Below are 26310 nucleotides of genomic sequence, written 5' to 3' on the forward strand. Positions count from 1 at the left end.
TACAAGATGAGTGAGCTCACAGAGTCTCTTCTCAAATATGACACTCCAGTTTCAATAAGCAAAGGCACCGTTAGGAAATCAGTCAAAGTAAGTAGACACATTTATTATGCAACATTGAAAAACTGCATTAATTACAAATAGCTGTCATAATCATAGATCAATTCTAATTATGAACAGACTATTCATTGTTTGTCCTGAGTGTGTGTCATTGTTTTACGCTTTAACACTTGTTAGTGTGATGTGTATTTTTGAGTTCTCAAATTGCGCTCCACTATTTTTTTTTTCTTGAAAACATGACTTTATTCTCAAAACACTACAGCCCTTTTTCAGAAAACATTTAAAGCTATGTCAATATTCTTGCAGGGGCGTCCATTCAAAGTGAGCCCACATCAGCCTGCTGACACCCCTGTGCCGCCTCCCCCTAAAACCAAATCAGGGTCACCTGAAAATGAGGAAGTCCTCAACGTCATCTTTCCCCCCAGGTGAGCGCACCCCAGCCCGCAACGCCTTTTCCGCCAGCCCAACAAACTCACATTGTAATCTCCATCTAGAGAGTGGACGGAAGGCAACGACGTGTGGTCCCAACGAGTGTCCGGTACGCCAAGTACACGGGCTGACGTGGTCAACCTGGAAGAGGCGCTTGACAGGAAGTTGCAGCAGAGGCGGGCCTTGGAAACAGGCATCTGCTCCGTTCGCAGGGAGTTGTACTCTCAGTGCTTCGGTAACTACGAATGATGGCAATGTATGATGGCACAGGAATCAACACAGTCACGATAATGCATTCTTTTCAAGACGAGCTGATCCGGCAGGTGAGCATCAATTGCGTCGAGCGGGGCCTCCTTCTGCTGCGTGTCCGAGACGAGATCCAAATGACTACGGCCGCTTACCAGACCCTATACGAGAGCAGCGTGGTCTTCGGGATGAGGAAAGCTCTCCAGGCCGAGCAGGACAAGGAGGACATGCGACAAAGAGTAAGCGCCGCACCGCTTTCACGCCTTACTCTACAAAATGCAGTTCAGACGCACGTCCAGCAGGCGGCAGTATTAACGAGGAAAAAAACGGAATACATTATTGAGTTCTTAAGTGGTTTGCATACAGATAATTCACATTTCCTCACCTGTTGTCATAACGATTAAAGTCACAGACATCTAAGACAAGTTTTATTGAGTATTAACACATCATAAGGTGTCTCCATTGAAAATGATTGTCCCCTGCATTTATTTGACACTTCCAGATGAACGATCTGGAGAAAGAAAAGGAGGAGCTCACCATGCGGCTGAACGCGCAGCACGCCGAATGCGTCGCCAACGAGAAAAGGGAAGAGGAAAAACGGGAAGCGCAAGAAAAGAAGCACGTGGAGCAGATTCAGTTTTTGAAGAAGACCAACCAGCAGCTCAAGGTAGAACACGGACGGCGACTTGTTACCACTTCCCTTCTCCTAATATCTGTATTCCCGTTCAGGCCCAGCTGGAAGGAATTGTCATGCCAAAGAAGTAACTTCCAAACATCATTAAAAGTCATTTGTTTTTTTTCCAACTATATTTTATTGCTATCCTTTAGCGCTTAGCTCTCTTCGCTTTTCTGCCCTCCGACGTTGGCGCTTGGGTGTCCGTCTTGTTCTTGTTCCTGTTCTTGACGTTGTGCGTTTCGTAGTAGCGCGAACCCACTTTCTTGGAGCGCTGGGCGCGATCCATCGCTCTTCTCTGCGGAAGTGATCAACGGAAATTTTAAGCGACCCGTTATCTTTTTCACTGTTGTGATGGACATTTCCACAACTAATTCAATGTGTAGCAAGCAACATGAATTGAAACAAGTCAATTGCCTTTTATGTTCTTCCTTACCTCTTTGGACGAGAGTTTGGGTCGTTGGACGGATTGGGCATCTTCCTCATCGTCGTTGTCAGCTTTCCTCTTTCTGTTTTTCTGACTAGTGACTAAAATAAATAAAAACAAGACGAGCAGAGTCACTTCACATGTATTGCACACAAAAAAAAGCGATATGAATAAATGTTAGCGCTAGAAGATGTGATTCTTAGTTACCTTTCGTTTGTGCTTGTTTGGTCTTGATGTTACATAAGAGTTGGTCTGAATCAGCTTTTGGTATTCTGTTCAAAAAAGAAGGTGAGCTTAGTTTTCAACTTGGATGCCTGCCATCCTCCTACTACACGTGAAAAGGAAAAACATTTGGTTGAGCGCTCACACCACACCGACCGACCTGATGGCAGAGAAGCGTTTGGATTTGGCCCGGTCCAGAAACTGCTTGTATTTGGCGATCTTGGCGTCCAGCTCGCGGATCACCTGCTTGGAATTCTTCTTGACAAGGGGACTCTCTTCGGCGGCCGGCTCGCTGCCTTCCGCTTTCTCTTCTTCCTTTCCGCCCTCCTCCTCTTCCTCACTGTCCTCCTCCTCTCGGTCCTCCTCGGCCTCTGAGCCTGAGATGTCCAGGTCGGGCATGTCCACGGGGACCAGGTCCTCCTCGTTGAATTCGGGCGCCACGTTGATCTTGCCGAAGTTCTGCCGCACGTTGGACAAAATCTTGTGAAGCTCCTCCTTCTTTTGCCGTTTCTGCCGCTCTTCGTCTTCAGCGCCGACGGGGGCGGGCGCGGCCTCCTCCGTCTGGACCTCTTGCGCGTTGTCCACTGCCAGTGGGGGAGCTTCTACTTCCTTGTGAAACGGAGGAAAAGAAGGTAATGTGACCTTCTGTAATATGCATCAAATTGTGGTTTACCTCTTGGTCAAACTCGGGGCCGGGAGGCTTCACAAAAAAAGGGATCCGCCCCCGCTGCCAATCATTTAACACCATCTTAGACACCGTGGGCAGATCTGGTTCTCCGCCCTGCACAGCACAACACAAGACAAAATGTTTGGATTCGTAGAATTGAAAACGGGGGAATCCTAATGCCAATGTACAAATAATAGCTAAAGTATTTCCCAATGACATTCAAAGGTTTATGACAGAAATATGTGATCATTGTTTCCTCTCACGCAGACTTTTCCAACCGCCCGCTCATACCTTCAAAAGTTTGCCGGTGCGGAAGGCCAACTTCTCGAGGAAATCCTCTGCCGAGCTCCACGTGGGGATGCGGTACGTTTTCTGGATGTACTCCGGCTTGGCCCGCTCCAGCACTGCACCGATGTGCTCCTCGGGGTTCTTGATCTTCTCCACTTGGACCTTTTGGGAAGAGGGATAGGAGCGCAGTAAGTTATAAGCCACAAGCCTTTTTTTTTTTTTTCTTCTTCTTTGAACACACTCCAACACCCAAAAATAGGAACGAAAAGTCCGACGTACCACTCCTTTAAGAACAATATCCGTTTCGCTGTCCTCTGAAGGGTAGACCACACCGGGACAATCAATGAGGAAGATGCGTCGCATCAAAGTGATATACTGCCACACCTAGATAATTCATGAAGAAAACAAATTTTGATCATTTGCTTTTTTTCATCTGCTCCACTGATGAGTCGTTTATTGAGAAACAGTACCTTAGTTTCTCCAGCAATGGGCGCCACATTGCAGACTTTCTTGGAGCGCAGCGTGTTGATGACTGAGCTTTTGCCCACGTTGGGGTAACCGATGAAGCCCACGCTGATCTGTTTCTTATCTGTGTGGAGCTGCAAAGGGAAGGAGGAAAAAAAAAAAAGTTATCAATTGATAGGTGTTATTTTAAAAAAGGCTTTCATGGGTCTACCTTGCCAAAAAAAAGTTACTTATCAGTTGATAGGTGTTATTTTAAAAAAGGCTTTCATGGGGTCTACCTTGCCAAACTGCCTGAGGAGTTGAATGAGGGAGCCTTTACCGAACGAGTTGGTGAGGCTGGCGTGGAAAGCCAGGGTGGGGTACTCCTGGGACAATAGCGCCACCCAGCGTTTCTGGTTTAACACAGAGCCAGCCCGTGTTTCAGTCAAGCTGCTGGAGAGTCAAGAGATTGGAGGAAGGGAAGTCTTACGGTGACCCAAGTGGGGATGAGGTCGCACTTGTTAAGCACAAAGATCAAGTGCTTCCACGACTTCTCCTTCTTGATGTAAGCCTCGATACTCTGCGAGCGGGTGCCCATGGGGTCGCGGGCGTCCAGCACTTGGATGACCACGTCGGACGAGTCGATCACCTGGAGCGGCACCCGTTTGATGAATTCCGAATTGACCGCACGGGATCCCTGTTAGCGTGCAACGATACCTTGTAAAGTTCTCCCCAAATCCTCTTGGACTGACCCTTTTTGAAAATCTCTTCGCGGACCGCGTCCCTGTCGTAAACAAAAAAGTCGTCACAAATTTATATTTTGGAGATCCGCAAGACGCTGGCTGCGCAAAAGTCATTCGGCCTTACCGGACCCCCGTGTCCTCTGTCACCAAGTCTTTGTCCTTGTCGACGTTGTAGCTCAAGGACGAAGCTTCGGCTTGCTCCAACAGGTCCTTGACGTCGGTCACCACAAGACTGGGCCGCTTCCGCTGTGCCTTGGGTCCGAAGGTGGTCTGAAAAGCCTCTGTGTCTAAAATGTGCACTTTGGAGTTCTGCCAAAAGAAGCAGGAGAGGTTGTTTCTTGTGGCATGACTGCAAAAACGGATCTTGTGTTTGAAGTTGCGTTGTGGGACACGAGCCTGATTTTTCACTCACGTGCGCTTTGACTCGGTCGTGCAGCAGCGTCATAGGCACTTTGCTGGGTCTCATCACAACGCGGTACGGATCCTTCTTCACAGCACCCATCTCTTCTTGGAACTTCTGCAGGGATGATTGCTTGATCACCCGCGTGTTTGCTGAATGACAAAAAGGTGCAAATGAACCCCTTTGTTGTAGCAAATCATACAATAGCAAATCTGCCATTGAACTCACTAAACCACTTGATGTTGGGTTCAACTCGAGCCACTGTCCCGGGAGTCACAGTAGACTGGTATTGTAAAGGCTTGATGACTTTTCCTCTGTTGTTACTGGTTGTGGAAAAAAAAAAACGTGTATCACAACATTGTAGCAGTTTATATGACATTAAACACACACTAAAAAAAAATCAATTACCATCTTTGTTTTTGTCTGTACATATTCAGACGTCTGATGGTAGAGCGATCCCTCATGGTGCTGCCCCCACCCGTCACCCGATCTGCGGGGGGGAAACAACACAATTACATTTATAAATATTTCATGTGATTTATTGTGTTTTTAAAATTGTGTGTTAAAATTATGATGGGCTACAATCCAACACAAGTCTGTCTTTTTTTGCATGGTATTTTCTATTTCCTGTATCCACTATTGCCGCTTGAGCTCCCACTAAATGTCAGTCGGCTGACTGTAAACAAACCGTGTGGCTAACGAAGTTAGCCTACTTACCAGGGTTGCTGCTAGACGTCGAACGATTTATCGAGCTTTTCCCCTTGAATTGAGGTTTCACCATCTTGACCGTTCAACCGGCGAAGCCGTCAAAGATATATATGGAAGAAAAAAAAACGGCTCCAAATAAAAGTGCCAAAAGGTGAAGTTATTTCTTTTTTCGTTCGACTCTATGCGGCACACGTGTCGACAACATGTAGCCGGAAGAACGTCATCGGAAAGCGACGCCAACGGCCAATCACACAGCACCCAACCCGAGCAAACCTGCCAATAAACGTAAATAATACATATTTTCATTTAAAATACACATTTTTTTCAGTTCTGTAAAACACCGAGGAAGGTTCGCTAACTTTTTAATTCATCAATAATTGGAAACTACTTAAAAGAAGAAATAAAATGTATGTAATTTATTCTGGTTTCGCTTTTATCACAATGCCGATGTGCTATTGCAAATATTATAATATTATAATATGAAATAATTAATGAAATGGTCAATATTGTGTCATAGGAAAAAGGAGACGCATTGTGGTCTTATACCACAAATTCCACAGAAGCCGGACAAGGGCGCTGTTTAGCGGGCCTCATCTCCGACATACGGCTGATATTGGATCTATGGAACGACACAACTCCAAGAAGACATTGCAACGACACGTTGGGCATCCGAGAGTCCCCTTCTACCAGGCAGGTTGGTTGGAAACACATCTGTAGCACTACAAAATCAAGCAAACTGATCGAACAGGGGATACCAAAAGAATCATTATAAACCAATGGATGAAGAAAAGGACAGAGATGGTGCAGGTAATGGTTTTCTATCTGTCAATTGAAGCACTTCTGGTAGTATGTCGCATTCCCACCGAGAATCACAGTTAGCATCACATTACTAGCTTACATTAAACAGCAAACTCGCTATCAAGATGAGACAATCCATTATCCTATTTGAATGTTTTACCACGGGGCAGAATGTGGCATTTAAGTTACTTGTGTGCTACCATTGACAATGATCATTTCATCAGAATAATGCATTTACTGCCAAATGCTCAAATTCATAGGCTAATTGTAACAGTCAAACAAAATACCTTCATCAGGAAATTATTTCATCTAGATCTTAATGTTGTAATTGGCAGATGAGCAAGATGACAAACTATAATGTTCTTTTCTTCCTCAAGGTTCTATAAAGTTTTTTTTTTTTTTTTTTTTTTTAGGAGAACAACAACAACACAAAACTTCTTCGAATCCAAGTAAGTCTTTATTAAGTTTGCTTCTGCTTTAATGTTGTAAAGTCAGCTTCGTTTGTCTGCTGACTTGTTAGTGAGAATAAGTGGTATAGAAAAATGCCCCAGCAGAAACATGTCGCATATGTTCCACCATAAATGCATTCTGGCAAAATTTCAGAACATGAGCACCATTTCGGGAACAGCCACAAATGCACAGCGAGTACACAATCGTGTCCGACACACTTTAGTTGTGCAATGCCTCTTAGTGAGAAAATGATTTACTGCAGTGGGAATCTGCTTGGAAAACCTTTGAAGACATACATACGTATGATGTTCCAGATGTTTTCCTGTGTGGCAGAGGTGCTCGAAATTCCTACGCAGTTAAACAAGATCAGTGTGACATTACAATGCACTTCCCTGTTTGCATTTGCGGATAATATTTCAAGCTTTAGAGATTTTGCCGAAAGAGGAGTGTGCCAAAAATCTGGTACAAGAAATCTCTCGTTGCGCACGCCAATAAGTCTTCCTCCACCAAGTACGGACACATATTTTGATTTGGGTTCAAATATGTCTCATTCAATAATTTGATCATCATTTTATGACTTGTATTGTGCTTTTTTTCATGCTTTCTGTATTGATGACAAATAACCATGGTTATTCATTTCTTATGTAAGTGAGCAATCTTACAAATTCAGCATGGGATCAAACAATTACTCCTCTGCTTCCAAACAAATACAAATTCCGCATGGGATCAAACAATTATTCCTCCATTTATATGACTTCCAAATAAATACAAATTCCGCATGGGATCAAACAATAATTCATTTGTATTTCTTCCGAGACCATTTAAAAAACCATTGTGGACCAGAAAGACATGACAGTCACCATTGTGTCAAAACTGATTTCATTTCATCGAAACATTTTGGCAGTTCACAAGGAGAAAAACAACACCACCACCACCACCATTTCTTCATTGTGTCTTATTTATTCATTGTATTTGCCTTCTTGTTTTGACTTTTTGTATTGTTTACTCGAATGTTTTGTTTGTCTGTGGACCAATATATGTGTGTGCGCTATGTCTTGTCACCGTGGGATAGTTGGAAACGCAATTTCGATCTCTTTGTGTGTCTTGACATGTGAAGAGGTTGACAATAAAGCAGCTTTCGCTATCTTGGAACTTGAAAGCCACTTTGTAACGCCATCCAAGAGTTATTTCCTTCACAGTTGTCATTGGCTGCTTGTGATTTAGGGCTATACAAATAAACTTGACTTGACTTGACTTGACTTGACTTGAAAGGCATTTTTGCTTCCATTGGTAAGCACTGGAAAGGGAAGACACAGCCAGGAGCTCCTGTCTTCTTCTATATCGCACTCTTCCTTTCCATACTGAGATACCACGGCCCATTTTGACAATTGACTGGATCCAGAAGAAAATAAAGGTCATGTGAGGACGGATCCCACAATAAGATCATATTGATCCTTTCCAAAAGAGGATAAAAAAAAAAAAAAATCTGGCAAATGTGCTTGTAATTTGTAACATGTCTTCAAACGGCCCCAAAGATGAACACATTTGGACTTGGAGAAAGAAGTTGAGAGTAGCCCAAGACTTAGCTAGGAGGAGACCAAGAGTTTGAAGGGTCAAGATCAATCCCTGTCAAGACTAAAACCGTAGAAGGCCAACACCAAGTTGATTAAGATCCCGACCTTGATCTGAGTCAAGAGTGAGACTAAGAACCTGACCAACGTAGGCTGAGACCAGGTCCTCAAAACCCAAGATTTTGTGGGGTAGAGATTCTAACTCAGCTTAATCTCACATTTATATGACCATTAGGGATGTCAAAATGTCAAAAAGAAATACTCTACATGATTTATTTCTTTTTTAGGAAATGACGTACAATTTGTCTACATTTGTCACTGCGAATCCTGAGAGAAAAACAAGCTTGGACTGTTTGAGAATTGAGTATTTGTGACTAAGTGGAAAATGTCTTGCTAATGACTTACAGAGCACCTCTTTAAGCTCTTTGTCACCATCCGGCTGTGAGCCACAACGGCTGTTTGTAAAAGAAAACTTCATTCATTATGGAAAATCCCTCACCAAGTCCTCCAGGTGAACTCAGTGAGTTAAACTCTTTCTTTTCTGGGTTTGTTTTTAACCTTTCGCTTGCTCATCGGGAAATTATTAAAGGAGCGTGATAGTATAAACAACCGTAATTTAAAGTGACGTTAATGGAACCATTTTGCAGGCTGCACTCATTTTGTGTACCGTACCGCGCCAACAAGGGGGATCGTGAATATTGTCTCCACGGATGGGGGAAAAAAACAACAACAAAAATCGACTTAAGTATTTGTACTTGCTTTCTTCCCACCGTTTCTAGCCGCTAATATAAACAGTGAGTTGAAGATTGTCTTGGGCGCCAGAGCGCCTCTTGCCAACAATGTTCTCTGGCTGAATGGAAGCAGTGTCCAGCCCTTCTTTCCTCTATCTGGCCGCATCCCATCTTCAGCGTTTATCTGCTGCCCCTTTGGATTAGATAGGCATGACAGAGAGCGATGTGCCGGGGAGGTCTGCGTCACGGCGAGACTGCGAGCTGCCACCGCTGAAGTCATGCCTCGTAAGGGGAAGCCAGGCGCTACCGTTTCCCCCCGAGCGGCCTACAAAACAAACAATTACGTCGGCTGATCTTTCCAAGGGATCCGCGCTGGCGAGGATCAAAAGCCAGACCACCTGGAACCTGTCTTGGTCTCCAGACAGTGCTCGTCGAGGGTCTGTGGGAAAAGCCGTTTGTCCATCCTGATCCTTTTCGGATTCGTGTCACGTGCGTGAAAAGAAGAGCTGACTCTTCTCAGGATCTTGACATTTTACGTCTCATCTGCCAACTTGATTAGGGAACTCAACTCAAGAGCTAAACAAACTTTCTGGTGCCATTGTAAGTCAAATAAATGGTAGAACCCCAACAGTTTGACTTCTCATACTTCATATCTTTGGTTGATTGGAAAGCGCTTTGGATCCATTCTGTTGGTTTAAATTAGCAGTGTAAATAAAAGTCCATTTGAAATGTATTTCTTTTAGCTCTCCTTGCAACATATCTGTAAACGCACCAATGTTTATGAAAGGAAACAGCCTAAAAATATTCTGCCAAGGGTTGTAACAAGAGCAAGTGAAAGTGTTGGAACATTTAGGGCCAGAATTCCTATCGCTCAGGCCAGTAGTGTATTTTGGCCCGTTTCACAGTTTTATGCAAGAGGAGCTTGACCTGGATGGTCAACTTCTTTCTTTGGCTATTTCACAAAACAAAACCAATAAGATCCAAACTGAATCTGTCCTTTGTGGTCAGAAAACATATCCAAACTGACATTTGCTGTTGATTTAACAACGTGCATTGTACAAAAAACAAAAACAGTAGTAGGAGTTCAAATGAAAACATAACAATCCAGTGGAAGTGCTCACAGATACGTTTTCGGGATAGGACAAGTCGAAGATTTCCCATCGTACTTCATGGACGAGTGACTGAGTTAGAACCGGACCAACGTAGGCTGAGACCAGGTCTTCAGGACCAGCGCAAGCGCTCACTGACTTCCATTCAAATTTGTTGACCCTGGAGAAAGTAGAAGGTTCTCTTGCCTCCCTGAGCACCTAACCAACGAGAGAAGGAATGACCAAGATGGTGGTGTTCATGGTCTCCCAGCTCAGAAATGGCATTTTGTTGTCAGGAATCTACCGCGAACCAGCAGGCCACATTTCACGGCCGTTTTATTTTCACCACTTATTCTGAGATCGTAGGTACTTTTGAGTGGTTGTGAGAAAGCTGCCAGAAGAGGAGGCGAGGCGGCGAAAAGGAAGGCCACTATGACCAACCGCTTTACGGAGTGGACCGAAAGTTGGAGCAAGAAGAGGAAATCCTGGCAACAAGTCCTGCTAACTGCGATGGAAAACAGACTAATCATCGATCGGAATTAGGTTCTGCAATGACCCGTGCGGGTCAAAGTCATTTCAAGTCCTTTGACGGCCTCCCTCAAGGTGATGAGGAACGTCATCCATGCGCCAGCAAAGATTGAGTGACCTTTCCCTCCAGATGTTTGAATGGAACATTTGATTGTCTTAGTCGCGTTGAGCTGAACTCGATTGACCGCGCCAGAGTTTGATTTGCAAACGGACCACTTAAGTGGTCTCGTTTGGTGCATACCAAGAATGAAGGACCAGAACCACTCGGAGTGTCTCGGTCCGACTATATTGGGTTCGAAGGGTTCACCGACGATTGCGGTGTCGGGAATCCCACCAGATATTGTTTGCAAAACGGACCGAGCCCACCTCTCGGGTCGTCTCGGTCTGGATGTTTGGTGTACGCGAGGGAGGGTTCGACGGGTTTGCGCTTCTGTGGTGAACTCTTGTGATCTGATTTACTGCCGTAAACCTTCCTGGCTATCTGCCCTACTCTAACCGTGGTGAAGAGAACGGCCATTTGGCCAACGACAACATGCTCCACGGTGGGAACGAGGACCTGTAAATTAGACTCGCTGCCTTCAAACCCAAACCAAAGTCACTCCCTCAAACTGGGTGCAACGGAGTTTTTGGCAAACCCCGCGATGGTCTCCGCGGGATCCCATAAATTTCTTGGTGCTGCTGCTTGTCTTACTCCCATGCTGGGGTAATGTTTCGTTTGCCTAATATCTATCTCTCTCGCTCGCTCGCTTGCCTATTTATGGGCTCGCTCATGCCGGAGTCACTCAGAAGGCCTTCCATTATTTGTGCGCCGTTTTTATCAAACGCTGAAATTTCTTAGCTTACGTTCGGACAAATATCGGCATCGGCCTCGAAAAGAATCCACAACTGTCGGGCCCTGGTTTAGAAACAACCCATTTGTTCTCAGAACCAACCGTGCATTGTGATTGTGTTGCATTTTTTTGTCAACAGTGTCTTTGTATCCTGTACAGGCCTAAATCCGAGATCCATAGCGTAGGAAGACGGAGAAAGGTGAAGCGCAATCTTCCGCCGTGCTCAATGAACTTTGACGAAGCCACGCCGTGAAATGAAAACAAGCGTTTTTAACACACTACACAAGAAACTCAAACACATTTTTGGCAGCGCTCGGGTAAATGCAATGGTACATTTTTCCCGTTTTAAAAGGTAATTAAGCTTAAATAAACAATATGCCGGAGGCACCTTTTTGCAAATATTCACTGGCACCGTGATGTGCACATAATCATTGAAGTCTTGTGTGTGTGTGCAGCATTTAGGGCTAATCCGTTTCTGGCCTGTGAGCAATTTGTAGACAGTCGAAGTGACTCATAAGCGCTTTCCGGGAACATTATCGTAATCGTGTGAAGATTTTTGCCTTTGTTTTGTTGGACTCTGAACCCCTTTTCAAAATGTGACATCTTGATATTTGGCCGATGGTGTTACAATGGGCTATGTAATTTGGGTCAAACAAAGCGTGTCTAGCCTTGTGCAAGACCGCACAATTGACTTTAATAAATGAACACATCATCATTTTTCAACCACCAGGCTGATAGGTTTAAGACGTCCGACTCACTTAAACTGTCTAGCAGACATGTCTTTGAGAAAATATGCTTGACCATTTGTTTTGTGAGCGCGCACAAGGGAGAAGGGCCCAGATGATTTCCAATCTCTTTCAGAATGACATCAATCCGCAGTTTGTTCAACTGCAAATAGTCTTCCTCTCTTATTGTCTTCATCCCTTAACACTAAGCCAATCGCCTTGGACTTCTTTGTGTCATGACTGGCTTTTCTCCCGTCTGGATCAATGTTCCATTCTGACAAAAGTACATTGGACACTCGGAAAAAAAACAAAACGGGAGGAAAGTATTTTTCTGGCGATAGGAGAGGGACGTCTAATTGCTAATCTGAACAGGCCAGCTTCAATCAGCGAGAGAGGATCCAGTTTTGATACAGCCGTGACTCACTGGGCTGTTTATAGCCGCTTACTTCACATTTGGCAAATGGTGGATGGCTTCCTTTTTCTTCACTTAAAGAGAAATCGCGTCAAAAAATAAAACATCTTCAATTCAAATCCTCGCCGGATAAAATTGCATGCTAGGAAATGAACCAGTGTAATTGAATTGTGATTCTATTACGCAACCGTTATCGTTGAAAATGGGCGTGTTGTTTTTTGCTGTTAAGGGATTTCTTTTTTGAATCAGGGCGAAAATAAGAGTAACAAGAAGTCCTGCTGTCGCTGTCAAGAACTCGGTCAGGCACGCTGTAAAAAAAAAAAAAAAAAAAACGAGGCCATTGTAATGGAGTAGGGTTTTAAAATGTTTTTCTTTTATGAGGTATTAAATGTGACCTGTTTGTGGCAGTTATGCACTCTTGTTTATTAGCTGGGCAATTACACAAAGTCTAATCGCCCTGACCCAATCTTTGCAGTCTTAACCCCGATAGAAATAGATACCAGTTGATTGCATTTTTACTGGTGGAAGCGGAACCGCATTACCAAGCGGCCAAGTTACACTCGATCACAAATGTCAATTACTACCTGGCTATTATATAGTGGAGACAAAAACATCTGCAGTATGTGCAGATATTGTTAGCTAGTCCTGATCTGTGCTAAAACTGCAACTCAGGCTACTTTATAGTTGAGATATGATACTGAGCCCAACCGTGAAACGACGACAGTCCTGCAAAATACTCTTTAAGAGAGTTAGCAAAGCTTTTGTGTCCACAAAGATGTCCTTCCAACTGGTATGAAATAAAATACAATTTATGTTCGTTGAAGTCGCAAACTGCAAATTAGTCATGTCCCCCCCCCCCAAAAAAAACCTGCCCCCACATTTTTGGTTTTACTTTTGAGCTTAAGTGATTTTGACACGAGATGTGAGTGGATGTATTAAGAGCAACATTTAAAGAGCCAGCAGCAGCACGTCTTGCAGTAAGGTAATAGCGAGTCCATGAGCGCCAATATGGCAAACACATGTTAGCCGTCTCCCGGGCACGTCGTTTGAAACGTGATAAATCTTGTTTTTGGAGCTGTAATGATCTCAATGCCGAAGGGGGGTGGGGGATCTTATTTTCCCTTGGCATTTTATGATTCTATGAGGTTGGATAATTGCGATAAAATGCTGTTCTCCTGATGTTTATGACAGCAAAGCAGCAGGCTGTGAATGTACCAAAATATTGATTTACCATCAGTCAAATAAAGCCAAATATTGAATATATGACTTGTACGCACATGCTGCGATGGACTTTCCAAACTGTAGGCTTGGGAGAACATAAACGAGCTAACACCTTAGCATATTTTTCCAATACTCTCAATTTCGATTCTGTGATTAAGCGATGACCAATTTTATTCAGAGGCTGGCACATCATTCGTAATAAATCAACTCGGTGATGTTGTCTTGACATTTATAGTTCGGTTCTGAAGAATTGGGACATTTCGAAGGCTCACTTCCATGTATTTACAGTCGCGTCATGAGTTGAGTGGTGGTAAAAGCAAAGAGATATGAGTATCCGCAATGATCAGGTTTTACTCAACGTTCTTTCTTGGCACATTTGTTTTTTTTTTGTAATCCAAGCACAATTGCAGTCTTATCCCACTCGTAGCAGATGTCTGGCCACCAGATGGAGATCTTGGCTCTCGCACTGTGTCTACTCCTGGTAGCTGTGGATTTGATTCAGGACATTTGTTCCCAGCGGTGTATGGATGTTTAGGCGTTCAATGTTGCTACAAGCTAGGGTCCCGCTGACTCAGAATGGCTTTTTTTTTTTTCTGCAGGCCAAAATGATGCAAGCACCTACATGCATGGTGATAGAACTTCATTTTCAGCTTGTTTACTGCCTCAACAACTGCCAGATCAATTGTCTTCTTAGAATCTGTTTTGCCTTTTTGTACCATGTGGTCTGGATCGGAAAATGTAGATATTCTCAGTGCTTGACCTCATGTGAGAGGTTGTATCTATCTGCTCTTTTGAAGAATCCTTTCGAGTTCCTAGAGGAGTTGCAGACTGTAGATTGAAGTGTCAGGATTTGGCTCAGGTGCACTCGGTTCCACTTAGTTTATCTCTGTTAAAAGGAAAATATTGATGAACCTGGGACATAGACCAAGTGGCCCCGAGATAGAGCCCTGGGTCACACCCATGGATGGATCATTCCAAATGCCTGGGTTCAGTTTAGGCTTAGACTATCCATCCATTCATTTGAACAATACTTCCAAGTAAGTGAGAAGTGATTCCAACGCCTGTGAGATTCAAGTGAACATTTTGTTCTTGTAGTTTTACAACCATTGCTAAGGTTTTACCGTTCCACTCTCCCGATGGCCCATTTCTAACACCTCCAACTTAATACGTTTGTTTGTCTCTGTTGTCTTTTCCCCGACGTGTCCTCATATTTCCCGAACAAATAACACCTTGATTTCAGAGAAGAGGCTCATATTTGAACACCTGAAAGTGTTTTGCTTTGAACCGCTTGCGCTGTTCAAAATGTCAGGGGGGCAAACGAGAATTCCAAAGCACAGGTTGTTCTTTCTGTGTCATAATAGATTCAATTGTGAAGGAAATGATAAAGATCAAGGAAAGCATAAAGTGTACTTCACAGTTCATTATCAAAGACTTTGTCAAGCATCCTGATGAAACACAAGTCACCGTTTTATCTCGATGCCTCGTCTGAGTTGGCTCATTCCTCTTCACAGTTGGACCATCGGTCTCATTAGTAAAGCTCCATTTAGCTCCTTGCCTATAATTGTACTCAGCTTTGAGGCCAAAGCAGGAACGACGGATGACCTGAATAAAGTCCACTTGTTGCATTGTTTGCATGCATAAGCGCTCTCGCAACTGACACGGAAAGAAGCGTTTCGCTTCGGCTTTAGGGCTCCTCCGGGACGCCTTCTTGGCCGACGCCGGACCTTCTCCGTGCAGGTTGTTATCGAGATAATAAAGGTGCTGGCAAATTCAGAGGAACTGTTTGCGTTCTGTGAGCGCTTATTAGCGCTCGTCTGATTGTTGGGATTAGGGTTCGTTTGAAGGTCTTCTCGGGGCTGACGACAAGTCTTTTATGAACCCGACAGAGTCGAACCCGGACCCTCGCAACGGCCGACCGCGAGTGTGCTGCCTGCTCTAATATGGACCAATGTAACACACACGGCGGGATGACAAAATGATATATATATATATATGAAAGATTGTCATATTTCACTCCAGCGCTTGGCCGAATTCACATGTGCTGTGTGTGTTTTTCTGTCAGCGCAGGCATCAAAATGCTTGACTGGGAGCCACAGAGATGAAGTGATGATGTGCAGCCGTGCTTTAAAATGCACTTTTTCTTTTCCCTTGGCTTGGCCACGGGATGAAGAAAAACAAATAGACTGTGGCCTAACTTAATTCTCAAGATAAATCTATCATCGGGAACGGTAGTCGTTTCACGCGGCGTATAGTCCTTTCAAATTTACTAAGCCATATTTCTGCGGCATCTCGAGACGGTAACGCGCCAAAGATGAGTGTCGTTGTTTTAATCGTAGAAATATTGGAGGGAATTGTCGGAATTATTCCGGTTGTGAAATATGGCTTAAGCATAAAAATCCACCCATCTCAGGGGGCTGCCATTTCATTTTGCCACTGGCGCGGCAGTTGCAAATGGCATTTGATTCAAGAATTGCTTTTAAAAGACAAATCCAAAACATTCTCGGGCACCATACTTGAACTTGATACAAAGGAATGGAGCAGTGCAGGGCAGCAACGTTTCTTGTGAGTGCAGAGTTTGTGGGCGGAGCTTGAACAGGTCCTGGGAGTATTGGAGGCAAATATCACCTCTATCTCGTGCTCTCTCACACTCACTCCACAGCAGTGGGAGGCAGCTGATGGTTCCGACGACTTTGAATAGAAAAGCCACAGCCGAGCTTCATTGAAATGACATTTACATAGAAATACCTTGAACTGAAGACAAAAGGGAAAAACATCAAGCAGAATTATTCCAATGGGAATATTTTTGTATATATATTTTTTATTTTTTTTTATTTTTTTTTATTTGACCCCTTTTACTGACATTACATTTATTTCTTTTTAGGAAAATAAAGTGTACCGAGTGAACCCTGGCACAGGTGGGTTGCTTTCATGACAGCGATTCTATTTTATTTCGATGTTGCATATTAGCACTGTCAGGACGGTATTACTTGAACAACTATGTTGATTTATTATTGTGGTTGCGCTTTGCACCAAATCATTCTGAAAGTTGTGTTTTAGTATTTGGAAACGTGTCTAATTCAATCAGGCAACCTTACAGTAGTACCTCTCTGTTTACACTGTTCTACAATGCTTTAGCTGATGTTATATATTAGCATTCTTTATTAAAAGTTACAAAGTGTGTGGTCATAGACTTGAGTATTTTGACAACTCAAACAGAGATAAAAAGCAGGAGGAAGGCAGCTTGAAGCTGATAGAAGTGAGCCAGAAGAGTCGCTAGTGGCGGGCTGAGCTACCCGACCGACCACGTGTGTGATCAATTGACTTGGGTCATTTCCAATGGAGTGATGGGACAATTATGGTTTGACCAGAGATAAAAGCAGGAGGAGAGCGGACACAGGGCGGCAGAAGAATTGCTAGCCGGGACTAAGCTACCAGGCCAAGTCTGTGATGTCTATATTTTTGTCGTTCTCAGCTGAAGATTGGAAAAGTTGAACTGGAGTAAGAGAAGAGCATGAAAAAGAGTGAGGCAGAAAAAGGTAAATCTTGTGCTAAGCTAACGTGCTAAGTTAGTGTTCTTGTGGTTGGGTAAATAGACGCAATAATAAGGCTTCACCAAAACCCTTGTGTTTATTCTGGGTGTACACACCCATTGGCTAGCATTAGCGTTAAGATTCAGAGCTAACGGCTAGGAAACGTACCGGGCCACGTGGTTTTGTCAGCGTAAAGTGTCAATCCATTTCATAACAACGTTGGTTTCATTTGTGGTTATCCGTGAGCAAAGTATGAAACAGACTGCTGATTTGTTGTTGTTCTTTGTGATGTCGGGGTGTCCCATATTTGGAAAAAAAAATCAGCACTCTGCTTGAAAGGCTGGTAATGTTCTTGTCATCTCTGCGGCACCAGAGACTTTTGAATCTTCAGTAAAACCACCGAGGTTGCACGCTTTCATTTTAAGAGCATTAAAAGATGTTTCAACCAGTACAGACAACACATGTTCTTCCAGAAGTTTGATTCATTGTGGTCCGGGTTGGCTTTCATTTCTCAAATACCCCCATTTGATTTGGGACCCTAAAAACTCCTATCTTCACTTCTGGTGTCCACATGATAAAATTCCATGTCACAACAATTTCATATCGAAGAGGAGAAGATGTTTTAAGACTGTGTTTTGGTGACTCCAGTATTATTGTCAAGGAAAGTGATCAAAACAGGATTGGGAATTTGGTGACTTTTGTATATGAGAACTTTGACGAGATGAACAACACGCGTCATTCATCTGAGTATTAAGTACAATGCTAATGTAAAACCAACCACTAATGTGAAACATCACAGTCGCAGATAAGGTCACGAATGAGGACAAACAGATGACTCACTCGTGTAGAATGCTGCAGTCTTCATCTTCAATGCTTCCTCTCCTCATTGAAAGGCGAGATTTAAAGCACAAAAGACAAACGACGGAAATTTCCATCTTGAATTTACCCGAAACTTGAATCCAGAACCTTTGGACTGCGGGGCAGACGCACTGAGTTTTCGTGTCTAGTGGCTTAGGGCTATAGCCACTGGGCCGTGAACAAAAAAAGACTTGTCTTATGGGAATTGGCTTTAAAGTTGAGGCGCAGCCACCTGTGCCTTTTGAAAAGAACAACCTTCCAAAAAAACAGCAAAGGAATATTGGCAGTGTTTCTCACAGATGAGCTAGCTCTATTGCTAATTGACTCGCACCCGCCGATCCTGCTCAGCGTCAAATTTTGCAACAGGCAATGAAGACATCAAAACTGTTTCGGCACACGGCGCACCAAGAACAGCGAGTACACGGCGCACCGAGCATCCGGCCAGCAATAAAATGAAAGCCTTTGGAGTTTTGGGGTGGAAAGGAAAGATCCGTCCGTCACTTGGATGAGAAACAAGCACAGCGCAGCGCAGGGCAGGGCAGGGCAGGGCTTCCACTAATTGCAACAACTAAGTTCAGCGGTAAAAATCCGAAACCTCTTGGGATGCCGAAAGCAATATTTCCCACAAGTCATCCTAACAACACTTAGTTTTTGTGTGTTTTTACGGGAAAGTGGTTGGGGGTGGCTGGATTAAAACGTCACTCACAAGAGTTCATGCACAGGTAGATAGATTCTCTTTCACTGCCTGAATAATTCATGTTTTGACAAAGGAGCCAGCCAGCCAGGCAATTTCATCGGCTGACTTTTTAATGGTCTTCACCGAGCCCTCAAGGCTTGTCGGTGGTGGTCTTTAAACACTAAAGCTCACATAAAGGTACACCCGAAAGGAATTGATAGCCGGAGGAGCCCCTTTGGTCGTAGTGGTCGTCCGTCCGTCCGTCCGTCCTTTTGTGAGGTTATAAAAGAGGTTGTGACGCAAGTGAGGAGTTACTCAAGCGTTCTTCTCCAGCCGTGTGCTGGTGGCCAGCTCAACAGGTGCTGCATCATTTTTTCTGGCTCCGTCTTATAAATATAACTCGGAGCTGCAGTGGTGTCACTGATGTGTTTTTCTTCTTATGACTAAGCGCCGTTTAGCAACCACCAAGTATCCCTGAGCACTTGCTTAAATGACCGGAGACAATAATGTCTCCCGAATTGCGTGTGTCATCCTGGCCAACTGACGTTAGCATTTATTTATCACTGGTAATGGCCGCCTCACACATCATTGTGACTTGTTTGGCTTCCTTCCTTTAAGTCCGCGTAGGTACGCACACGCAATGGCTGACCTTGATTTATTAGCCTCTTCTTGGCTCACTTCTTATTTAATGACTTTTCTTCGGAGAACTAAAAGCTGCTTGGCCTCGTGGTCCTGGGAGCGTTGACTTTTATTACCTCGGCCGGCGCTCTGCAACGCTTTAAAAGACCCAGCTGAAAAGTTTTTGGATCCACGCTAATTGATAAAGGGAGCGAGACCGGCGAGCGCTCGGTTCGGTACCGGCCTGTGTTTGTTTAGGGCGCCGAGCACAACAGCCTAATATGGTCTTCCTTTTCTTTGGTTATCACGCTCATAAGTAAAGACCACCCATTGTCGCTCGGGGTCCTGGTGTCTTCTCGGTGTCCTCGTCGCAACCGAGCTATAAATACACCTCGACCTTTCCACTAAAGCTGTCCCGAATGTGTTTTGATTACAATTAATATTGTGAGCATAAACACTCTCCAGTCATCATCCAAGTCCAAATATAGTTTTGTAAATTGTCTGCTTGCTCTTTTGGTATTTGACCAATGTTGCTACTCGCTAAGAAGCATCTGCTAGCTTGCTGATAAGAGATGACAATCTGCGACCAAAGAAAAACACAAATTCCTGATTGATTACAAAACTTGACGGAGGAAGACTTTGAAAAAGGGAAATGCCATTCACGGTCGTAGCGAGAAGGCATCAGTCGGCGGAAATCGGGACAGGACACCGTTGGCTACTGGACTTTGTCAAATATTGGCCTCCTCTCAAAGATGTCATACCTCAAACAGACCTGTTCTCGGTTGTCTTCCACCAGGCTTCTCACCCAAAACTCTGCCTTTGCAGCTTGTCGCTCGGAGCACGCCTCCGTCCTTTCATCCATCATTGGACCCGTGACCGCCGACGGACGAGGAAGAGAAACCATCCCTTCAGCTTCATGGGTTGACAGCCTACGGCTCCGTTTGCCCATCAATCGTCCACTCGGTTGAATAGGAGAGCGGGACGTAACGGCAGCGACAGCGAGACGGATTTGCCTAACTCGCAGAGGAAGGGACTCATTCCCCTGCCCCACGTCGTCCACCGAGGGACCTTGGCTTTTTGGAAAAACCAACAGAGACTATGCAGCTGGGACTGCTGGCGCTGACGATGGTCTTCCTCAGTTCCATGGGTGACGGCGACGTCACCAAATCTTTCAAGGCCAGAAGGCAGAGACGGGGTGAGTGACCTCAGGTGACCCCGATGAAATGTAGCTAAGAACAGAAGCAAGCGCAAAAAAACGTTTCCCAACATCGTGAATAAATCACAAAGTGAAATTAGCTAACGACACCTTTCCCCATTCAGATAAAGACATTTGAAATGCCAGATGCTGGCGTTTTTTTGGGCCTGGTACATTCACCACAAATGATTCTTGAAGCAAACAACATGAAACAATTGTCCTAAATAAGACCATATGCGGATGGGGAATATCTCTCGCTTGAATCCGCCGCCGTTGTCGGCAATACTCCCCCGTTCGTTGTTGCCGTGACTAAGCTCTCGATCAATAAACCCGAGATGAAATTAGGCTTTCAAGTCAGACTTTCAAACAATCAATGTTGCACTTTGTCTCGTCCTTTGTGGGCACCAATGTATGAAGCAGATTTCTTCTCGTCATGACATGGCGACAACTCCGTTTGAATCACACAATCAGTAGCAACAATGGCGGCTTTCTCGCGAGTTCTCCCTCAACCGTTTAGTTTTCAATGGATTTGGAGCTACACTATTACCGCGGGCAAAAAGATCAGCCAATGATGCTGGAAAAAAAAAATGTTACTTGGACGTCCAAGCCTAGACTTTATTTGTGATCCAAAAATAGCACGCTGTGAGCAGAGACAATAAATTGTTCGCCACGACAGCTTCATTGCACAAGTAATGTTTTCAGAAAACATGCATCAAATCCATGAATGTCAACCATTCAGTGGGATTTCCATCCAGATGACACAAATCTCCAAATATTGAAGAATGCGCTTTGATTCCGTGTACTTCAACAGGCGCGCTAAGAATTGTGTTGTTTGTTTGTAAAGTTGTTTTTATTTCACGCCGTTCACATCTGACTTTGCTTTGATGCTCGTTGTCGCCTGGCTGCTGCTGCTGCTGCTGACTTTAAAACATTCGAGAATATGCGAGCCGAGACAAAACATTTTGGACCGCAAACATTTAAGGGGAAAAGCCTTCAAGACATGGGGGTGGGGTTTTTTTCTTCTGGCAAAGCTCTCGTCTCCTCTTCTCTTCTGCGGGCCGATAATGTATGAGAGTTGAAAGGCGAAACTTAGTCGCTCTGGCACGGCGGGCAGTCGACAAGGGCTCGCCGCATCTCGTCCCGACGGGGCCATCGGCACTGCTTGTTCTGAGAAAGCCGTAAAAGTTCATCGCCGTTGTCTCCTATAAGTGGATAAATGAGCTGTTGATGTTTTTCTTTGTTGATGAAGAACGGAGACTTTGGTTTGCCGTATTTGCGTGCGGAATAATGTTCAGCTTGTATGGATGTGACAAGCACCAAGGCAAAACGACTTCAGTGAGATCAATCTGACGGCCACATTGTTTTCCCTCAATATTATGACAATATGCCATACAGTTTTTTCACAGAAAAATAGTCCATCTTCATCGTATCATTCTAGTATATATCGGGGGGAAAAAAATCCTTTCATGATTTTAGTGGTTGTATTTATGATTTATATATTCATGTAATATTTTAGCAGTTTTTATCTTAAATAATATGCCATATTATTTTTTTCTTCCAAAACCATTATGGAAAGAAAAAAGAGATTTTCATAAGATTAAAAAATAGGTGACTTTTATAAAGGGTGAGAGATTCTTTTTCTAAATAAATGTGTAAATAGAACCTCTTAACTTTTTTATTTGATGAAAAAAAAATGTGTTTTTAGTTTTTCTGTAAGTAAGAGCTTTTTGGGAGTTGTGTGGATATTTGATTGAATCAAACAAATGTTCATTTTCCTCCAATATATAACAAGCAAAATCTGGAAAAAATGATATTTATGTAGCGCTCTCATAATTTACTCCAGATCTGTGTGTCTTTCTTTTTATATTTATTCCTTTTGTTTCTTATTGCTTTATGCATTGTCATGCCAGTAAATTCCGAAAACATCACCATGTTATTTTAACAGGTCGACCGTGAACAAATGTCCTTCATTATGGCGCTTCATATGTTACTGGAAACAATTACATTCTTTCTTTCTTTCAATGTAATGTGATTAGACTGTATCTTTTTTTTCTTGCCAGTGAGCGGCGAGGGCCTGCCATCTTGCCCGAAAGGCTGCGAGCGCTGCTCCGAGTACAACGGCTGCCTGAAATGCAAAGCCAAGCTCTTCATCTACTTTGTGCGCAGCAACATCAGCCAAGTGGGCGTGTGCCTGGCCTCCTGCCCCACCGGATACTTTGGCATGAGAGTCCAGGGAGGCAACAACAGATGTTCCCGTGAGTCCTGCTCGCTCGCTTCATATGTTTAGTTCTTGAAAATGTCAATTTGTTATTGCACACACGCAAAAAAAAAAAAAAGTATTTATCTCCCCCAAAAAATAAAAAGGTCAGTTTCCGAGGGCGCCATTCCCGTACTTTGTAGCTGAGGTGAGCCAGCAAGTGGGCGTGCAAGTTAGTCTGCTTCTGCTTACCTCCTGGAACACAATTCTCAAGCAAATGTTTACACATGTATTATTGACTGCTGTTTTTTTTTTTTTAATAGGAAGGAACATCTGTATTTTCCATTTGGCCACAAATTGAAGGGCAAATGCCAAAGAAAGCCACAATCTATGTTTGCTATGTGATCACTTTCACAGGAATTGTATTTTCATTTTGTTTTGTAATGTTATTACTATTGCTGTTTATCCTTGGTTTTTTTTTTTTCCACGTCTTGTTCTTTTCTAACTTTCTCACTATTCTCGGCAGCGAGGGTCTGAGCTGACCGCCAATGATCGTACGTTGATGCATCGGGGGAAAAAAATGGAAATTTTGCACCACTGAAGAGCCAGCTTGATTTCTTTTTCACGTCAAATGAGCGGCGACGTAGCACTTAATCATTCATTTCAATCTAAGTTGCTCTTTTAAACACTGCGCAGTGTTTGGATCTGGTGTCATTGTGGCGGCCGGCCACACGCAGCCGAGTCAGCGCTCTTTAAGCTCATCTCAGAAACACAAACAAAGGCTCCAAAATTGCCATCACAAGATTCCCAACTTTTGATCTGCCCTCTTCCCGGAAGGCGACGGGACGGGCCTTTGTGACGCCAACGCCTGCTTCGTGAGAAAGTAGCCTTGTCGTCAGCGTTGTCTCGTGTTTTTAATCGCGCCCGTTTTTTGGAGCAGCTTCTTCCTATTCACCCGCCCCGTTGCCCTGTTGCCCGCCCTGTTGCAGCAACTTGTGTGTGCGGTGGGTGACATTTGCTCCTCCTCCGTCTGTGTGTTGCAGAATGCGAAGCCGACTGCGACATGTGTTTTGAACGCAAGTTTTGCATTAAATGCAAGGAGGGCTTGTACGTGAACAGCGGGAAATGTTCCGCCAGCTGCCCTTCAGGCCTGCACCCCGCCAACGACACCATGGAGTGTGTGGGTGAGTCACCAGCCTTTATCCATGTAGTTGTTTGCTTGTTTGTTTATTCATTGATGTATTATTTATTTGTTCTACATTTTTGTCAGTTATTTTTTGCGTCTGTCCACCCCAACTTGATCCTTGTTATACATTCCAAAGATGTCTCTCACTAGTGACCAGTGTTTTTTTTTTTTCTTTCCCATACTTCCACTTGAAAAGGTATTGCACCAGAATGAATGTTGAATTCAAAGTCGATGCAACTGAACTGTCTTTCCTTCTTTTATCTCACGTTATCTCTCTGTTATTGCGTGAATGCAAAATGGCTGCACTTGAGCTCACAAATCTTATCCATATCGAGGCTCCCTCTAGTGGCAAGAACGGTAAAGACAGAAAAAGGGAACTGCCAATAACAAGTACTCATATCCGTCAAATTCATTTGTTTTCCAAAAGAAACCCTCCTCTTCTTTTCCAGAGTGCGAGCTGTCCGAGTGGAGCCAGTGGGGTTCGTGCGCCAAGAGGAACAAAACGTGCGGGTTCAGAAAAGGGACTCAGTCCCGGGTCCGACTCCCGCTGCGGCACCCCCGCACGCGAGCCGCCTCCTCGGCCGCCGGGCCCTCCCAGACGTGCCCGCCGCAGACCGACAGGAGGAAATGCGCCGTGCCCAAGACGCCTTGCCCGAGAGGTGAATTGCATCATACTTCAATATTGCGTGGAGGGCTGCCGTTGAGAAATGAGTCGTGTGCCGATTCGCCCTGGAAAGAATTTCCTGACGCCGCACCAGCGGTGAAATATGATCAACCCTCTGGTCAAAACGTGTCGATGCTGCGCGAGGCTCGGGATGAGGCTTTTCAATTGTATTCCGTAAATACGAGGCAAAGGCATTGTTTTCATTTTTTTTTTTTTTGTCTCTTCTACGACGGCCTTTGCTTTGTCATCGGCGTACTAAACACTATCCAGTGTTTTGGCAGGTTTTTTCCTTCTCTGCTCTCTCTCAGGAGGTGCGCGGAGCCATAAGCATTTCATAACAGACATCCGTCAGTGTTGCGAGCCAGCCAGCCAGCCAGCTAGCCTGGGATAAACAAAACGAGTGCAGTCTGAATAATAGCAGCACATTGTGTTTGTTCATCATCGTGGCAAGCAAATCATCTTCCACGCTTTGCTCAAAACAAAGTACTGATGTTTCACTTGTGACTGCCACATTCACAGGAAGGAAATGTCAACATAATAAAAGTAGGAGAAAGAATTTTTGGTGTCACAATCCATCCGTCCGTGACTAATATTTCTTTTTGTCTCCCCAGAGAACAGGACCAAGGGGGGCCGGCCGGTGAACGGACCCGGTGGAGGAGGAGGCGGCGGCGGCGGGAGGAGGCGGAAAGGCCAAAGCAGGACCACCGTGGTACCCAACCAGGCGACCAGCTCCGTAACTTAAAGCGGGAAGGGTTCCAGCCAGAAAAGCCTCCCGAGATGACGCTGCAGCCGAGCTGACATCTTGATGAGAAAACATTGCGTAGGGCCGCTTACACATGCTGACTCTGCAGGTTTTCCCCACTCACGCCAGGAGTCCGACGATGGGAAATCCGCTCCCGGTTTGCATCGTCGGAGGTGACGGACGGAGGGACGAAAGGACGGATTGATGCCCTGGAGTGCGTGTGTTTTTTTTGCGACTGGGAGCAAAAAGGCAGCGCAAGTCGCTGCTAATCAATACCGCTTTGTTTGCAACAGGGTTCTGATGTTTTTGCACAGTCGTCGTGAGCGTGTCCTCGTGCTTCTACTTGACGGGAACGCAAAGTTTTTCGGCTCTTATTTTGTTCACAGTCCAAATAAAAGAAGGAAGCTGGTTTCACTCCGCTTTATTGTCAATTTCTTCACATGCCAAAGAGATGTAAATTGCGTTTCCCACCATCCCAGTTTGTCTTCAGCCGTAGGCGCTTCCACTCTGTGAGCTCGTTCACCTGCCGGTGGAGATGAAGCACCTCCGGCTGGAGCAGGTCCTGGTATGCTACTTGCCAAAAGTCGACCTCTTTTAGGCTCTCCTTGCTGCCTGGAGGAGTACATTTCATTTCAGCCACCATGTTCCAAAATGTCAATGATGGTTGTTTTTGTGGCGCACTATCAAGTACCCGCTGGCAGCAGCAGCAGCAGCGGCGGCCCAGGACCAGAGAACAGCAGCACGCTGGCAATGCATTTGGTTTTGTGTTGCTTCCTCATCTCCAAGTCAACCTGAGAGAGAAGTGGGCAATATTTGCATTTAAGGCAATATGCTCATCACTGTACAGGCGCAGACTCACCACTCGACCACTTGGCACGGAGCAGCAAAACGTCTGTTTTGCGATTGAATGTTTACTCTGCAGAAGAAATAAAGTTTGATGACAAAGAACACTTAACTCTTTGTTCTCAACTTTTAAAAACAAAAAT

The 26310-nt window shown here is 44.5% G+C and overlaps 3 protein-coding genes and 1 long non-coding RNA gene across 5 annotated transcripts; 3 read left to right on the forward strand and 1 right to left on the reverse strand.

The window, feature by feature from the left end:
• Positions 1-345: 345 nt before the first annotated feature.
• On the forward strand, positions 346-2691 carry dnali1 (dynein, axonemal, light intermediate chain 1). Its single transcript, XM_085918247.1, has 5 exons — positions 346-482; positions 552-721; positions 793-971; positions 1235-1399; positions 1462-2691. Exons 1-5 carry the CDS (start codon positions 346-348, stop codon positions 1495-1497), a joined length of 687 nt encoding a protein of 228 aa, XP_085774373.1. The 3' UTR covers positions 1498-2691.
• Positions 1173-5560, reverse strand: gnl2 (G protein nucleolar 2). The gene is made up of 16 exons (XM_085917954.1): positions 5314-5560; positions 5005-5086; positions 4825-4919; positions 4609-4748; positions 4321-4505; positions 4171-4237; positions 3944-4102; positions 3753-3866; positions 3480-3608; positions 3289-3393; positions 3013-3171; positions 2728-2835; positions 2215-2663; positions 2040-2104; positions 1842-1933; positions 1173-1703 (listed from the first exon to the last, which is right to left on the reverse strand). The coding sequence occupies exons 1-16, from the start codon at positions 5375-5377 to the stop codon at positions 1557-1559; spliced, it is 2160 nt and encodes a 719-aa protein (XP_085774080.1). The 5' UTR covers positions 5378-5560; the 3' UTR covers positions 1173-1556.
• LOC147051557 (uncharacterized) lies at positions 5336-20243 on the forward strand. Of its 2 annotated transcripts, none has more exons than XR_015066870.1 (5): positions 5336-5589; positions 5822-6111; positions 6516-6551; positions 16540-16573; positions 20166-20243. It is a non-coding gene; the product is annotated as an uncharacterized LOC147051557 (long non-coding RNA). The 2 variants fall into 2 exon arrangements; XR_015066871.1 differs by having other exon boundaries at positions 5865-6111.
• Positions 20244-20295: 52 nt separating this feature from the next.
• On the forward strand, positions 20296-25738 carry rspo1 (R-spondin 1). The gene is made up of 5 exons (XM_085917958.1): positions 20296-20535; positions 22596-22790; positions 23776-23916; positions 24368-24577; positions 25194-25738. The coding sequence occupies exons 1-5, from the start codon at positions 20439-20441 to the stop codon at positions 25322-25324; spliced, it is 774 nt and encodes a 257-aa protein (XP_085774084.1). The 5' UTR covers positions 20296-20438; the 3' UTR covers positions 25325-25738.
• The last annotated feature ends 572 nt before the right edge of the window (positions 25739-26310 follow it).

Source organism: Syngnathus leptorhynchus, chromosome 8, assembly GCF_054491065.1.
Source record: "Syngnathus leptorhynchus isolate UIUO chromosome 8, UIUO_Slep, whole genome shotgun sequence".
NCBI lineage: Eukaryota > Metazoa > Chordata > Actinopteri > Syngnathiformes > Syngnathidae > Syngnathus > Syngnathus leptorhynchus.

Bases quoted from the DNA above. Each gene is read 5' to 3' on its own strand.
- dnali1 (XM_085918247.1), top strand. From the start codon at position 346: ATGTCAATATTCTTGCAGGGGCGTCCATTCAAAGTGAGCCCACATCAG. The intron at 722-792 runs GTAACTACGAAT...ATTCTTTTCAAG, and splicing joins GTTGTACTCTCAGTGCTTCG to ACGAGCTGATCCGGCAGGTG. The intron at 1,400-1,461 runs GTAGAACACGGA...ATTCCCGTTCAG, and splicing joins AGACCAACCAGCAGCTCAAG to GCCCAGCTGGAAGGAATTGT.
- gnl2 (XM_085917954.1), bottom strand. From the start codon at position 5,377: ATGGTGAAACCTCAATTCAAGGGGAAAAGCTCGATAAATCGTTCGACG. The intron at 4,238-4,320 runs GTAAGGCCGAAT...TGTTTACGACAG, and splicing joins ACAGAGGACACGGGGGTCCG to GGACGCGGTCCGCGAAGAGA. The intron at 3,394-3,479 runs GTACTGTTTCTC...TGAATTATCTAG, and splicing joins CCATTGCTGGAGAAACTAAG to GTGTGGCAGTATATCACTTT.
- rspo1 (XM_085917958.1), top strand. From the start codon at position 20,439: ATGCAGCTGGGACTGCTGGCGCTGACGATGGTCTTCCTCAGTTCCATG. The intron at 22,791-23,775 runs GTGAGTCCTGCT...TGTGTGTTGCAG, and splicing joins AGGCAACAACAGATGTTCCC to AATGCGAAGCCGACTGCGAC. The intron at 23,917-24,367 runs GTGAGTCACCAG...CTTCTTTTCCAG, and splicing joins CGACACCATGGAGTGTGTGG to AGTGCGAGCTGTCCGAGTGG.